This window comes from Enoplosus armatus, chromosome 15, assembly GCF_043641665.1.
Source record: "Enoplosus armatus isolate fEnoArm2 chromosome 15, fEnoArm2.hap1, whole genome shotgun sequence".
Taxonomy (NCBI): domain Eukaryota; kingdom Metazoa; phylum Chordata; class Actinopteri; order Centrarchiformes; family Enoplosidae; genus Enoplosus; species Enoplosus armatus.
This window is the reverse complement of record NC_092194.1, coordinates 18,888,054-18,904,731: the sequence shown is the minus strand read 5'-3', so window position 1 is coordinate 18,904,731 and position 16,678 is coordinate 18,888,054. Positions and strand designations below refer to the sequence as shown.

The following is a 16,678-nucleotide window of genomic DNA, read 5'->3' as shown; positions in this document are numbered from 1 at the left end:
GACATACCCCCCCACAAAGGTTCTGAATTGAATTAAACTAATCCCTGAATTAGATTCAATCCTGGACCTACAAAAACAAGAAAGTTCAGCCAAACAAAAAGCCAAAAGAACCAGTGTTACTGATTAGTTTGGATGTCTGACAATAATCCCTCTCAGGTTGCTGCCTGTGTTGCTGCTCTCGCTGCAGACTAAAGGCTTTGTTTGGGTTTATGAACCACATGCTGACAAAATATAAGCATATTGGATTTAGGCCAGCAGTTCCCAACTGGAGTGAGCTCAGGTTTTCTTTAAAATAGTCTCCAAATCCATGTCGCAGAATAAACCGACAAGTTTAACTTTAATCTTTTTGTTAGCTTTTGTGGAAGAAGATGTACAATAATAAGTTTTTAACTGGATGACACAAGAAATACAGAGATTTTATCAGCACACGTAAAAGAGAGCAGTCCTTGTCCCTGTGATATTAAGAATCGATTTTATCTCTACTTTACTCAACTCTCAATGGTTTCACGCCTTCAGGCATCGTTGACTTTCTCTCCTTTAATGCGTCAAACTGCTGCCTGAGGTCATCAAGTATCAAATGAACCCGCAGTTACAACAAACAAGCAGGAGGAGGAATAGACCACCATAATAAAAAGTTTGCAACTCACCTTTTTAGTCTTTCTCTGAAGTAGTCTGGTATGTAAACGATTTGCATTTTAAAATGTTTGTTTTGTGAAGCTCCTTGGGTTGCATCTTATGTATGAAAGAGGCTTTACAAATACAGCCTAGAATACTATGGCTATAAGTAATGATTATATATGTCCCAGAGCCCAAGGTTAAGTCTTCAAATGTTGCTCTGTCCAGCCAACGGGACAAAATCCAAATATATCCGCAATATTATAAAACACAGAAAAGCAGCAAATGCTCGTATTGGATAAACTGGTCACAGCACATGTTTGGCTTTTTTGTTTGAGAAATGACTGAAAGATTCATCAGTTATCAAAATAGTTAGATTAGTAATTAATTGTCAACAGACCAATTGATAAACCATAAACCACCAAGCACTGAAGAATTAATGTAGGATTAGGATAAATGGTTTCTGTAGAGTCACGCTCAGATGGCACCAGGTTTACCACAGGTGCATTTTGGGATATTTGGGACGACCGTATGACCAGATTGCCACTTTGGGGCAAAGTGTCCTATTTAAGCTAATATCCCAGTTAAAGGATATTTCTGGGGATGATATTATTATTGTCAACAACTCTCGTGAAAAAAACAAACCCAACAATAACTTGAACCTAATAACAAGAAGTGTCTGTGTATCCAAAGCCTGACGTATCTTATCCCTCTGTTCTCGTCCTTTGTTGTCCTAATACAATTAAGAACACATCAGTGTGTGGTGTGACGTGTCCCTTCATTACAATGAAAAAACACACTGTAGTTTATTTTGACCCAATCTTGCATACGCCATCCTGCTGCTGGAATAGTCGCTAACAAAACGACTGAGCCATTTCTAAAAAGAAAACAACGCTTGACAATGAACTGTTTTTAAAGATTTATCTTCAGTAAGTCAGAGGACTTGGAGCGACTTAAGTAAAGGTTTAGAAAAAGACACTTTGGCAAATGTTTTACTGGGACGGTGTGCATTGTTCTGTACTGCTGGTAATTCATCAAGTTCTGTTTGTGTTTGTATAAACAATGTACGGCTTTACTACCAAACTGCAGCGAGCAGCACTGAGCCAAGCTTCTTCATACCGCTGTTTCTGTTAAATCCTGTATGTTCTCGTTGTTGTTTGAGGCTGTCTGAGGCAGGACAGCCTCGTTACAAAGTGCCACAACCTGTTTGAAAAAAAAAAAGATGTGTACAATAATGACTCCTTCCCTATGACTCATATTTCTATACAGAACAAATAAATCTAACCTTTTCATTTGATTACCCATGCAAGATGTTCAAGTGGGGCAAAAAATAAAGCTGAAATGAATCATCTCAATAAATCTGAGAAGCTAAAGGTCATCAAGTTTAGTACGGATAAACTTAAGGTACAAATAATCAGCTGGAAGTTAGTCTCCAGTTAGACAATTAGCTTTTCAAACAATTTCACACTGTTATTTTAATGATCTCAGACTTTGGAATAAAACTCTTCAGATGATGAGATGCATCTGTTTAATTAACTGTAGATGCTGCAGGAAAAAAAAGATAATTAACCTCCCCCACAGTTCCCTGTGTTAAATGCAAATGGCTGTGATTGTAGACAGACTTTTGATGAAGAGAGACACCTTCATTCCCATCCCTCCCCTGCCTGTAGCGATTCTCTTCTTAGCTTGGTGTCCTTTAAAGTAGATTGTACTGTGGTATCTATTTCAGACTAATCTAATTAACCATTTTCTGTAGAAGCTTTTCCACCTAAAAGTCAAATGAGAAACACAGACGATTCCCTCTTGAAGAAAAAAACAACTATTTAATGAGTAAAGGTCTTCAAGTTGCTCAGAAATCAAAGGGAAACTTTGACCTGTGAAAACATTTTGGATGCAGTTTAAATGTTTTGCAGCATTTAAAAGCATCACTTGTAAACATGCTGCGAGTCACCTGTAATCAAAGATCAACAGCTTTTGCAATAATAACACAATCCGTCCTACAATCCATTGTAGAGGCAGATAGACTCATTTCTCTGTCAGTAGTCGCCTTAGTAGAAAAACTTTACTACACTTTACTACACTAAATAAAATAAAACTAAAGTAGACAAGGCAAGGCAGGGAGGGCGGGTGCATTAATCAACACTTGGTAACAGTGTTTTTGACTTACAACGGATGGTTTGTAAAAAGAATGGTCATAAATTAATGCAGCAGAAGTCAAAATATTCAGAATTTTAGTTCCTAATATGAGTCAAATAGTAAAAAACACATCCTGCATTAATGATAATCCTAACGTCTTTAGTAATGAATGGTTTCTGTATTCTCATTGAATCTGATTAAGTGTTGAAGACATTGCTTGTGAAAGAAATAGCTGTGATAATGTGCTGAAAGGGTGGAGGGCTTCACCACACACAGCATTTTGTCATTGCTCTGTGACATTCATTAACCCTTTCCTGACTCATTTTTCCTTTTGCTGCTCCTCGCTGGGGGGATGTGCAACAGCTGCAGAAGCTGTAGAAGCTATATTTAAAACAGCACAGTGGAAATAATACAAATTCTACTTAATCGCAAATATCAACTGAATAAATTGTTGATTTCTCTGCATGCACAATGAAGTTAACATTACCCGAAGGCCACAGGCAGTAACGCCGGCGGAGGTGGACCGCTTGAGTTATGCCCCAAGTTCTTACTTTAACATGGACTTGTCGCGAGTTCCCTCCAGCTAATGTTGCATCTGGCAGTTGCTTTGTTGACTCTGGTGTATTCACACTTTAAGGCATTTAATGTGGTCTTCAAGGTTCAGTCAAAAAAGACACGAGACACAAAAGAGACTATTCAAGAGAGATTGTGAATTAAAGATTCAATAAGGGATTAATTTGCAGCGGAGCTTAACAAATCTGGGTATTTTGCCAACTTGGAACCAGATCCAAAATGGAACCAGCCATCAGAAGCTGTTCTTATAGTCACAAAGTGCTTCACAATAACAAACAAGGCAGCAGATATGATTTCCTCAGGGACCTGCTGGTGATACAGGGCTAAACAGAACCTAATTAAATTCTGAATTAAATGAGGAGCCGGTATAAAGAAATCTACATCTGTGTCACGAGACCTTGTAGAGGACTTGTTCAATAGATTAACAGCAGTATTTTGGACCACTTCAGTCCAGGGTTTTGCTAAAGCAGGTGAAGAGGGAGTTGCAATAGACGAGATGAAATAAAAGAGAGAATAATCATCTTTATCTCAGTTTAAGCCACAGTCTGTAATTTTCTCAAACTTGACGAAGCTCCTACAGAGCCACAGAAGACGTTATACTTCTGTTAACAGACAGAGGAGGAGTCATTGCGACAAGTAAATAGACTGTGACGTGTTAAATCAGTGGAGTGTATCTTTAATAGTGTCCCTCAATGTGATTTAGTTTCATGCCAGCAGTCTCTTTGCAACATTAGGCATCAAAAATGTTGGAATCCCAATTTGCAGTGAAGAAGCTTCCAATTTAATCAAATTTGAAAATATTGGACCTGTTTCAGACTTAAGTATCATTTCTTCCCTGCGCCTCACTCAGGTCTGATCCGATCACGTGTGCGAGGAGCCAACACGGCCTCGGCCTCCATCTTGACCTTCTTGGACAGCCACTGCGAGGTCAACGCTGATTGGCTGCAGCCGATGATCCAGAGAGTCAAGGAGGTACAGACCCACAGTCTGCCGTCATTCACACTCTCCAATTAGACACTTAATACCTGCAGCTCACACACGCACACGCGCGCGCACACACACACACACACACACACACACACACACACACTGTGATGTAATGCTTCGGGGGATTTTTCTCCTTTTCAGTATAGATTTTATTGGCTGTGATGTAATACGTTGGCATTGCATGTTGTTAAATAAGCATTCAATTTGTTCAGCTAAGATTGAAGTCATACTACATCAGATGTCTCACTCCACTTTGCCAACGCTGGAAAAAGTATGGTGCCATTTTCCCAACCAATCCGTTAGCCACTTGATTCTCGAGTGTTTCTCTGTATTAGTTGGTCTGTTTTGTGTTTCAGTGGTTTGTGTTGCTGCGTGGTGACAGTGTTTCTTCTTGCTTCAGGCTGCATGTTTGGCTTCTTTTCTGATCAGAAACAGTCTTTTCTTTTTTAATGCAGTGGGAAGATTCTTCCCATTCACCGCATCCTACGAATTCAATTATGCAGCCCACCAGGGACACTACCATCACATTCACACATGAATGTTTCACAATTCAAAATGAAAATTGCGGAGGAAATGCAAAATCAGCCACTCTTCATTATCAAGGGAATTTTTTTGCCCTGTCATTTTCAATTTCGCTGGCATTTCCGTGTGAACCCTCAAGGGCATTCTGGCTGTGAGCCCTCACTGTTTCTGTCCCAGTCTGCTGCTCCGTATCACTTTCACAAACTCACACAGGCACAGCAGCTCAGCATGTAAATATATGATTTAGAGACACGGAAACGTCAGAGATGAGATGAACGTGTGCACTTACTGAGACATCAGTGTTTTGATAAAGACAGGTGTAACTGTGGAAAGAGACCTTCATCACTCACTAATGAGTTTGCTGGCTGTCCCCTCCCTCCCTGCCCTGACATTACTAACCTGTGACTGGGCTCTAACCAGCACAGCTGCTCCCTAAATCCACTGCCATCCCCCATCACAGGCAAAGATTTCCCACTGACTCTGCAGGAGGAGCTGTTTCATTTCAGATTTTTCTCAGCAATTACTTCTCCTCTCATGTGTGCCCCCACTAAAGTCTGACACTCAGACAGAGCCGCCGCCACTGTGCTTCATTTGTTCGTCCGCTCCCTTTGGTTTCAAGGAAGCACTGCATCTGCCTCGAATCGCTATACTATTTATTCATAAGACAAAAACAACTTTTATTCACAAACATTCTTCTCCAGTCCTGTCAGTGCACAGAAAAGACTGTTTATTCACTTTCTTGCCTCAGATTTAATGAGAAGATTGATATCACGCTCGTGTCTTTATGGTCAATATGTTGCTGGAACCAGCGGCCGGCTAGCTTAGCTTAGCACACAGACTGGAAGCAGGGGGAAACAGCTAGCCTGGAAAGTAACCTGCAAAGTTACTGCTTTCTTTCACAACACAACCATACAGTCATTTTCCCTGAAATGTTACTAGGTCCTGAGGGTGGAAATTGTGGTACAGATTTCCCTGAAAATCAATACCTGCTCGCATTCACACATGACCCCATGCAGGTAAGATGGAGGGATATGTACAACAATCTTCTCATCAAATTCTCAGAAAGAAAGCCAGTATATCTCCCAAAATGGTCAGCTATTCCTTTTAAAAGAAGAATAAGTATTAATTTACGGGACAAAAAGTTAGTAGTAGTCCTTTGCTGAAGGCCAGGCGTCTGCTGTTTGCTCAGAAAGTACATTAGACAATAACCCAAACTAAAACTCATATTCAAACCACATATTCAGAAGCCTCTACCGTACCAAACCCCTCAATGTTTTATTCAGAAGACTCTACACACTGTGTGCACATCGTGTTTGTGTTTCCGTACACTCATCCTTGGCTCTGGGCAGCTGTGACTCATCCAGCTTGCATTACAATCTTTTAGTCTGGCATTCATGAGACCGCCGGGCTCAGTGATAATTCACCAGTTACTCGGTCCGGCTGCGTACGGTCCTGGGTTCATAAAAGCCTCTGAGAGCAGGAATACTGATGAAGGATCACCGTCCAGTATGTCTTTTAATGCAACATAATGACGCTTTTCATTTGCTAATTTGAAGCAGCAATTTAAACTGCTTGAATTTAATTAGAAATGAAGTACCAGTAATGAGCTCTCTACTCACAAATGTTGGGGGATTAGAGAGATTTAATTTTGGTGAAAGGTATCATATGCACTCTCTCCAGAGCGGCCATTTTCTGACCAGGTTGGGGTGACGTTTAATGCCTCTTGGGTGACTTTATTTCTTAAAAGTCATGGAGAGTAATTGTTATGTGCTGCAGGAATTTTGCCACAGTAGTTATACACTTAACAAGTAGCTAATCATTAATCACTTTCTCTTCATTGACCATAATTAAAGCGGTGGCCCCCGACTTTGTTTGGCTTGTTGCTCCATAAATTGAAGCTACTTCACCAATTGCCAGTTATCAGCAGAGCAGCCAATTTTGTTTGTTTTATTTGAATCATTTTAGAAGTAAAATGATCTAGTAATTCACAAGAAAATGTAAAAGATTAGAGGAAAAACAAATCCTATCGTGTTAATCATCGTGCGATCCCACAGCCCCCTCATATTTATCGTGAACCATTTGTTGAATAGACCAGAAAGCAATTAGCATTTTAGCTAAGAGAGCAGAAAAAGTCTCGTTGATCAAGTTAAAGCTGGTGTCAAAATGATTTTAATTACGTTAGCATGAAATGCAATGAGAAAATCAAAAGAAGAGGAAGTTAATATTACCGTAGCCGGGACATATTCTAGGTTAGCTTGTTGCCTTAACTGTAGCCACACAGGCCTATAGCCAGTGGTGGAAGAAGTGATCATTTACAGAAGTTAAAGTAGAAATACAATGTCAGTATTCAGTATTCTAATGTTGTGTCTCGTAGAGATGAAGCTAGAATCAACTTCTATCTATACAGTTATGTAGTTTTATCTTAAAGCAAAACATCATATTTATGAGCTGTCAAAATATCTCCACACGGTGTGTGAGTAAGGATCATGAAGATGTAAGTCTGGCTCTTGACCTTTAGCCAGAGCTGGACAGTGTGTCTTCTGTTGGTCTCTTACTCAGAGACTGATGTGACATTATTGGGCGATGAAGCAAAGGAGAAGAGATCTCCTCTCGTCAAATGGCATTTGGAAACTGTGAAATTCATTGTGCGTAAAACACAGTTCCAGTTATGGAGGGTAAAGCTTTTTTATTTTATTCTACAGTCCATTTTTCAATGTTCTCTTTCCTTTTTTCCACTTCCATCATGTAAATCAATTCACAAATCCACATACAGTAGCACAAAAATAAGCTTAAATTCCTGTATCAGCTGCATTAAAAGCAGTCAGGTGTGAGGGACAGAATCACAGCACTCTGACAATAAATCCAGACACAGAAAGAGGGAACAAAAAGAGGGAAAGAGGGTCGAGATACTGTGACATCCATTTTGGAAGTGCAGCCTCTTCATGCATTACCAATTCACAAGGCTCATTAAAAGCCCAATAAATGTCTATTGCTTAAAGCTGTTGAGAGCATCACTTTCCAAATTGCTCTCTGGCAGAGTGGCATTTCACACTCGCTCTTCCCCCGCACTCTTTGGTGCAATGAACGCAAAGTTCACGACGGGTTCAATCTCTGAGCAAAGAGAGGGACGGCTCTAATTGGCAACAGTCATTTGGATTGTCCCGATGCTAAACTGTGCGACTACAGAAACACACACACAGATGCCTTATGGGCAAACAGCAGTGTTTGCACAGACACACATTCACAGACAGATGCAGTCAACACTCACACACAAGCAACCGTTCTCTTCTCCACGGTGTTTCGAGTTTATTTGTCATGAATTCATTATGAACTCTGGGGAGAATGGGCAGGTTCGGCACATTCAGAGGTGCTTATGTTCTGCGCAAACTAAGCAGTAAATGACTGGTTTTTACTATTCAGTTTTTATTCTAACTTTCCATCATATACCACTGCAAACTTACACCACACAGCTCAAAAAAAGGGAACAGTTGAAGTCCATTTTGAGGATTGGTACTGTTCCAGTTCACTTCTTGTCAAAACCAGGCAATTAAACCTGTTTTTAGGCACATATTCCAGTGGGTGACTAATTCACTGCCCCCAGAGCACGATGTGATATTTAATATTCATTATTCATTATTATTCATATATATTGATTCATTTTCTTGACACACACAAAGAAAACTTAATTACTTTTCTGAACTTTTACTTGATCCTGAGGAAGGTTCTTGTCTGACTGAAACATTGTTCAAGAAGATGTAATCCAGAATTTCTAATTTATTGTTTTGTGTAAAAACAGCAGAAGGATTGAGTTCAATGTGTGATCGGCTGCACTGACCAAATAAGATTTCTGGAATTTGAGGCTGTTAATTTATGACAGTTATTGAGACGAGGTCAGAAGTTCAGCAAGAACAACAGTTCGTTTCGGTTTGTGGCCGTCATCAGGGTCATCATACAACACAAAGAGAACCGAAGAGATAAAAAGAGAACCAGCTCTGAGAGATATTATAAGAGCACGTAAAATATAAGCAAACATAAGCAGATAAATAGGTTTATTAATTCACTTAAAAAACAGTGACAACTTGAGTAAGCGTCAGTAACACTACAACTATGTTATATTGTGATATCAAACATAAATGATCTGTTGAAACATTTACAGATGCATCATAAGACTTACAGTCATTAATGCCTTTACATTTCTTTACAACTACATTATAGTGTGTCATCAACATTTATTAAGTGTTTATATGCTGCTTATTAATGCTAAATTATGGGACTAAATTAAAGTGTTATTGATAAACTTCTGAGAAATTACATCATTGTAAAAAAATCCAAAATGCTTCTCTCTTCTCATTACCACCTCTTACAACCAGTGCTGCACCTCAGAGAAACAAAGATGAAATGCGACGCTTCATTTCATTGAAACGTCTTGAAGCAGGATTAGTTACATCATTCCTCTTGATAGAAGAGTTTTGACCTCTTCAGACTATTCCCCTTCTGCACCTGACTACTAATTAAAGTAGAGGCAGAAATTCTTACTCTGTAATTCATCTGTTATTAAAAAAGAGATTTAAGTTCCCATCCTACAGTAATTATTCGGAAACATAAGGCTGTCGAGCTATTTAACAGACAATCTGGTTAACATAAAGATAATTACTGCTATCAGTCTGCTATCTGATGTTAACCTTTCCACCGCATCACCTCTGTGACTTAAATGTAAAGGATATATAATATAGAATATAGAAAACATACAGACTTAAACCTGTTGTGGTCCCATTGTAGCAGAGCAGTTAAAAGCAGCATATAAATGTTTCTAAATAGTTCAAATATAAAATGTCCCTTTCCTCCCATGCAGGACCATACGCGAGTGGTCAGCCCCATCATTGACGTCATCAGCCTGGATAACTTTGCCTACTTGGCTGCCTCGGCTGACTTGAGAGGAGGTCAGTACACAAAACACAGTAACAGCTGATAACACACAGCTGCAGTCAAGGAAAACCCCTGTTTTACAAAACCCAAAGTTTTCATTCAACAGCTGTGAGTTTTCTATGAAGAGTGGGCAAAATGAGCAGGATATTATTATCTGTCTTCTTGGCTGCTTCAGAACTGACGTCTGGACAAAGCGGTTGTAAATTTAACTGCTGGATGCGACTTTTTGTCTCTCTTTCTCTTCAGGATTTGACTGGAGTCTCCACTTCAAATGGGAGCAGATTCCCATCGAGCAGAAGATGGCGAGGAGCGACCCCACGCAGGCAATCAGGTATCGTCGTCATCGTTCCTCTTCCTCTTCCTTCATGGTGTAGGGATCCATAGTGCCATAGTATTGATTCCATATAGCTCTTATAGGTGGCGATGTAAGAATTCAGGCTCCGTTACCTACTTTGATTTGTTGTTTTCTGATGGAAATCTTACCTGCAGAATTAGAAATCATCATCATGCCATATTCAGGCTTATACACACTTTCCAAACTTGATGAGCAAGACTCTCCGAATAAGAGTGTGAGTTACAGTAAGTGTAGAAAATGTAAATGACTCCTTCCCTCGCTGCTCTGCAGGACTCCTGTCATCGCTGGTGGGATTTTCGTCATGGACAAGAGCTGGTTCAACCACCTGGGCCAGTATGACACCCACATGGACATCTGGGGAGGGGAGAACTTTGGTGAGCTCGCTGATGATCTTTAACTTTTATTGAATCGGAATAATAACTTTTTATTAATCGTCCTCCATGGACATCCCACTCTTTTCAATACACAAAACCAAGGTTGGAGATACTGTAATTCTATTATTCAATACAAAATCTTTTACTCTATTTATGTTCAATAGGTTTGAACTTGAACCCTTTATTTGCAGTAAATGTTCCTAAAAGTAGGATTTCATTTCATTTTCTTAAACTTTCCTTTTCTAAAAGATGTTTATATTTTGTTAAGTGGACTTTCCAGAAGAGGAGAAGCATGTGGACAGGAGATGACACACTTAAAATAAAGGGCATCCTGAATTGGGATATTCAACCAAACCCCTGTATGTAGCTGTCTCTAAACTCAAACGTCCCAAAGTCACTGATTTTAAAAGGGAAATCGGTGAGGGATAATTGGTTTTACCTGGTTGCACCCCACTAGTTTATTTTACGATAAGAACAATGTTTTTTTCCATTCACTGTAAATAAATAGAGTCCTGTGTTCACTTGGATGAATATCACAAAAATAAACAAAAAGGAATGAGGAAAAGAATCGTTCGCATTGACTGCTGTGTTTATTTGGAACGTGACTGTCAGGAAACTAAACACATACATAACAATAAAAAATTCAAATTCAAGTAATGAAACTGGACGTTTTAATGTCTTCATTTTATGTATATATTGCGGCAGGCCTGGCTCTGGACATCTGCAGGTGCTTTTGAGTGCTGCAGAGGTCCAGCAGCTCGCTCTCTCTCCGAGATGCCGATGGTGTCCTTGGAATTTGCAAGGCAGCAGGGCGTTAAATTATCCGCTACAACAGCTCTCATACTGCTGATTTACAGCTTATTGCCATCTGCTGCAGAAAGAACGTAGCAGGTGAACATGGCCAGACCGACATTGGGATGATGCGGCTCAGACTGTGTCATTTACAGACAGACAGACACCACTTCAGATAACTTGACCACATCCTCTGTGTCCGTCCCCCCTGCAGAGCTTTCTTTCCGGGTGTGGATGTGCGGAGGAAGCCTGGAGATTCTTCCCTGCAGCCGCGTGGGTCACGTCTTCAGGAAACGACACCCGTACGACTTCCCAGAAGGCAATGCCCTCACCTACATTAAGTGAGTGGGTTGATCTCTTGACAGCCTGACATCCCGTCTGCTGTACTGTGTTATTACACCGCAAAACAAAATCACAAGTGTCACATGGCTCAGCGCGGTTCAGTGTTACGTTAAGTACTTCACCTGACAAACTTCACACCTTTCACACGTTTTAACTCAAGCAGCAGTGACAGATGAGTAAGCAAGTTACTGAATTTTGAAAAGGTTTGCAGAATGTCTTCACCCTGACATCACATGACATAAAACAGTGAACTACTTAATCCTCGTCTTGAAATTGTTGTTCTTAGTATCCAGGATGGACAAAGATCCAGCTTTCTCTGGATGAGATTTCCAATTCTCTTACTTTTTCTACCAGACTGCAAGGAAACAACATGATCCAGCAACTAAAACAAATGATAAATATAGAAATGTATAGGTCTTTGAAGTTGTAATCTGAGCTGCATTTTTCCTCATTACTTGCCGTGACGCCCTCACAAACTGTAGAAGAAGAAGTAAACTGATTTCTAACCACAGTTGGTTGTTAGTATGCAAAGCAACTGTGTGCTGATTTCGCTCTTTAGTGCTATTTCATCACCTGCTGAACACAGACAAGATTTACCACCAGTGTACTGTACATATATCGACTTAGGCTGGAAATACGGCTGTAGTTTTGTATAGAAGTCTTGTCTAAAAGATACTGCTGCGGTCAAATTCTTTAAACAAGGAATATTGGTCTGGAACCAAACTATCATCTGTTTGTCTTCACTTGCAAATACACCTAGAATTTAAGGAAGAAGAAATTCCTGATGGAGATGTTTTTTCGGCGTCTGGATACTCCAGTGTGTGACGCTGTCATTAGAGTCGCCTGCAGGAATGCCAGCAGCACTGTCATTACCGTGTCTGAGCAGGTGTTGTGTCTGTGTCCATGCAGGAACACCCGGCGGGCTGCTGAGGTGTGGATGGACGAGTATAAACAGTACTACTACTCTGCAAGGCCGTCAGCCCAGGGCAAGGCCTTCGGCAGGTTTGTCCTATTCTCATCGTACATACAGACAGCAGCTCAGATACAGGTTTGGTCATGTTTCATACAGGTTAGAGATGTTGTATTGTATATCTCAGACACCATGTTTAATATTTCAGTCAGTCAGTCAGCGCAGTAAGAGTTGTTCTAGCCATGCTCGTAATTTCAATAACAGACAGTTGGTTGTCGTAAAAACTCTTGTGATAACAGAGCTAGTAAGATTATTTCTCCATGTTCATATGTGCACTCTGTTTAACTCGTGTGTTTTCTTTTTGTAGCATTGCAGACCGTCTGACACTGCGGCGGAAGTTGAACTGCAAACCTTTCCGCTGGTATATGGAGAACGTCTATCCTGAGCTGAGGTACATTCATACTATCCGAAAAATATTTACTTATAATACATAATTATTTGTGTTTAATATGTTTTTTCCCGCAGAAAATCCAGAATCTATGAATATTAAAATATTTCTCTCCTACTTCACTATAACGTCCATTCTTAGTGTATGTGACCTGGAGGCTTCACCTTTCCACATCACACTTGTGTTTGCTGCATATTGAACCACGATTGGTTTAAAAATGAGTTGTGATCTCAAACGCAGATTTAAGGTGAGCACAGAGAAACGTTCCCTCTTCAGCAGAGGAATGTGAAAACAGTCTTCTAGCGTCAAACTCTTCACAGTGAAGCTCAAACATCCGAGTGAAGTAACAATAAGCAAAACACTTTTTTGAGTGCAGGTGTACTGTATGTAGGCGGGTTATCCTGGAATTTGTGGTTGACTTTAGTGGCTGCTATGTAACACCAAAGAAGGCCAAAGTTTCCTTCCAAATGCCATTAAAAACCAACAAATGGAAAAAGTTGGTTCGCCTGTGTTTCTTTTGATTGATTATTTAAGGAGTCTTAAGAACTGAAGTGAGGCAGAAATCATTTTCAGCCTTCATTTTATTTCAGTACATTTGGAGAAAGAAAAAAACACAATGATAAATGCAATAGGAATCTCTTTTCCCCAAGCACTTAAATCAGAAAAAACTCCTTGGGGTGTCATGACCCCAAAGAACCAGTAATCTAAATATATCTGATCTGGATGGGAACCTCTGAGTGGGGTATCAGTGTGTGTCCCTCAGCCCCCGCCTCGATGGGTGTATCTGCTCTATGTCTACATAACTGTGGTCTCTCAAACTGTAATTGTATGTTTTTATAAGTACGTGTTGTAATAGGGCGCATTACTTGTGGTGCGATTCAATTACTCAACAGGGCAGCCAGTCAATTCAATCCATCTGTTCTTTATTGTTGTATTAAGACCTTTCATTGGCCTCTCTCCTCTCTGTCAATGGTTCCCTCAGGGTCCCTGAGCAGGAAGCGGTGTCCAGTGTGCTGAAACAAGGCGGGTTGTGTCTGGAGACCCGTGGGACCGACACCCTCGGCCTGGCAGAGTGCAGGGGCATCGGCGCCAACAGGCCGCAGTCGCAGGTCAGGACTCTGCCACTAGGGGGAGACTGTTGGTTGTACGCTTAAAGTGAATTATTGCCAGTAAATATGAAAATGTGCTGGAATTTGACTCTGTTGTAAAGGCATATTGATAATTAATGCACTGGTTTGAGTATAAAGAAGGCACAGGGACGACGTAAGAGCTCAGATACTGTCAAAGGGGCCCAAGCGATAGTGATGAGTCAACATTTTCACAGCTGTTGTTATGTGTCATGTTTGTAGTGTACAGCCTGTGGTTCAGATTAAAGCAGTCAAGAGATACAAAGAGATTCAAGAGTATGTCGCTGACAAGGAAATGTGGTTCAACCCAGTGAATGTGAGAGAAACTTGGAACAGTTCTTCCCTTTCCAGGAAGAACACCCAGTCCAAGTACTTTGATTTCAGACTGCACTCTTTAAATCCGTCGGACAGAAACGTAGTGGTTTCTGGTTGATAGCAGAAGAGATAACCAGTAAACCAGTGTTAACACAAAAGTCATTCAATGCAATTCATTGTGAATTTAGTAAACAAGCGTGAAAGGCACTAAATGTTAAATGTAAGAATTGTACATTATGAAAGAATAAATGAACCCGAACATGTCCTCTCAAACTTTGGATTGAGATGATAGTAGCCTCCACAGTTATCAGTTGTTCTGTATTTTACAGAGATGGGAACTAATAGAGCCACTGATCCGGCAGCAGGACCTCTGCCTGGCCATTTCAGCCTTCACAGCAGGGTCAAAGGTCAAGATGGAGCCCTGCAGTACAAAAGAGCCCAGACAGGTAAGAAGAAACAGTGTTAGCCTTTCAAAATACAGGTACAATTCAGTTACACTTTGAACATTTTTGTATAATTTATTTGAGCTATTCTGTGACGTTATATTGTCGTCTAAGGGTTAACAAAATAAACTGGAATTTGCTTTAATCTTGCACTATCAGTCATTTTAAAAGTAGGTCTTCGTTTTTTCCAAACGGTTATCTCATTTTGGAGTCAAGCCGCTCATTTGTCCTCGATGTGCCACTCACATTGTTGAGCTGAGACATGAAAGACTTGGAGATGAGAGGTGGTTCCGGGACAGATGCTAGGCAGCCCGCCTGCTGATGATGATGATGCCAGGAGGCTCAGACGATCTGAGTGGTCTTTTTGCACTGATGCAGCTCACGCCAAAAAGGAAGAGCAGTTGATTTTTATAGATGCAGTAGAACAAGCGCTCCCATAATTTCAGACCCCACCCTTCTTAGTTCTCCCCTTTGTGAATATTGAACACTCACATCCCATGTGGACCCTCTTTGGCTGCGCGGTTGATTTATGACACAGAAGAGGGAGTTATTAACTCAAACCATGTGTATGTGTGTGCGGGACTCTTGCCAGGCCATCCACTCATCTCTCTGCAGGCCCTTTGCAGTCCTTGGAGAGGTCTTTGGGAGGCTGCCCATCAACAAGCAACCGGTTTTTGCTGTGGGAGACATTTGTGCTCTTTGTCCTGAGTGTTTAATCCCAGAGAAAGGGGGAAAAAAGGACTTGACTGAAGTGAATAACTCTTGGAGAAACAAGTGATGGTGGCAGCTTATTTAAAGGCGTATTTCGACATTAAATCTGGTCAGAATGATGTTTGAGTTCATTGACGTGACACTGACAAGTCTGATCCTTTCATGTCATCCATCACCAATATGACAGAGGCTTTTATTTTCCCGGCATTAATGTTTTATTGAAAATTTCAGTTTTTGTATGTATAAATTCTTAATTTAATCCTGAAAGAATTTCATTACTTTGGGTTTCGCTGGAGAGATTACATCCAATACTGGTCTAAACGTTGCGTTAGAAGCCTGTCCAATAAAATCAAATTTAATGAAACACTCGGAGATTCTTTGGCATGAATTAGCCAAATTTAAAGACACAGAGAACTGTCTATATCTGCCTTCAAAAATCCATATGAGTTCATGTTGCACAACATAAACACTTCTTGTACTAATCTTTACTACTAAACCATTTTCACTTTTCATTTCCTCCTTGTCTTTGTTGCACAAACATGCACAGGCACACCACACAGTACATGTTTACAGTATGTGACACACACACACGTAAACACAGGCGCACTCTCTTTTTAAGATTAACCTCCCTTTCACCTCCAGCCTTCGATAAGCATCCAAATGGCTCCAGAAATCTGCACTTGGCTCTCTCATTCTCTGCTGCTGCCTGAAGTTCAGCTCTAACTATTTAATCAGCAAGCTAATAAACGAACTACTTACACCTGGTGATTTATAGACAGCCTGTTTATGGGGAACACACGTTCTCACTCTCTTTACTTCAGTCTCAAGTCTTCTTGTCGAACTTGTTCCAGCACTTTTCACATTAGACCCTGGGGACTCTCGCCGCTGAGAAGAATATTAGATTTATGGAGAATCAAAGAAAGCTGACTTGTTACTGTGTGTGGAAATCAAGTTACAAAACAAAATCATTATAACATGATGTGTTTGTTTGCAAGAACTGGAGTTAATCTGGCTCCCTTGATGAACTTTACATTTGAATCCCTCTTATCAGAAGATCCTGTGAGTGATTTGTGGAGAGGGAGTGCAAAAGGTTTCATGATGA

The 16,678-nt window shown here is 40.4% G+C and overlaps 1 protein-coding gene across 1 annotated transcript in view; it reads left to right on the top strand.

Annotated features, from left to right (window-relative positions):
* Positions 1-16,678, top strand: part of galnt16 (UDP-N-acetyl-alpha-D-galactosamine:polypeptide N-acetylgalactosaminyltransferase 16) — a 31,912-nt gene that overhangs the window by 14,048 nt on the left and 1,186 nt on the right. Inside the window, exons 6-14 of the mRNA XM_070920211.1 lie at positions 4,175-4,296; positions 9,686-9,773; positions 10,006-10,090; positions 10,385-10,488; positions 11,495-11,621; positions 12,532-12,624; positions 12,900-12,983; positions 13,963-14,089; positions 14,752-14,868. Of these exons, the coding sequence (XP_070776312.1) occupies positions 4,175-4,296; positions 9,686-9,773; positions 10,006-10,090; positions 10,385-10,488; positions 11,495-11,621; positions 12,532-12,624; positions 12,900-12,983; positions 13,963-14,089; positions 14,752-14,868 (947 nt within the window). The remainder of the gene's footprint in view (positions 1-4,174; positions 4,297-9,685; positions 9,774-10,005; positions 10,091-10,384; positions 10,489-11,494; positions 11,622-12,531; positions 12,625-12,899; positions 12,984-13,962; positions 14,090-14,751; positions 14,869-16,678) is intronic.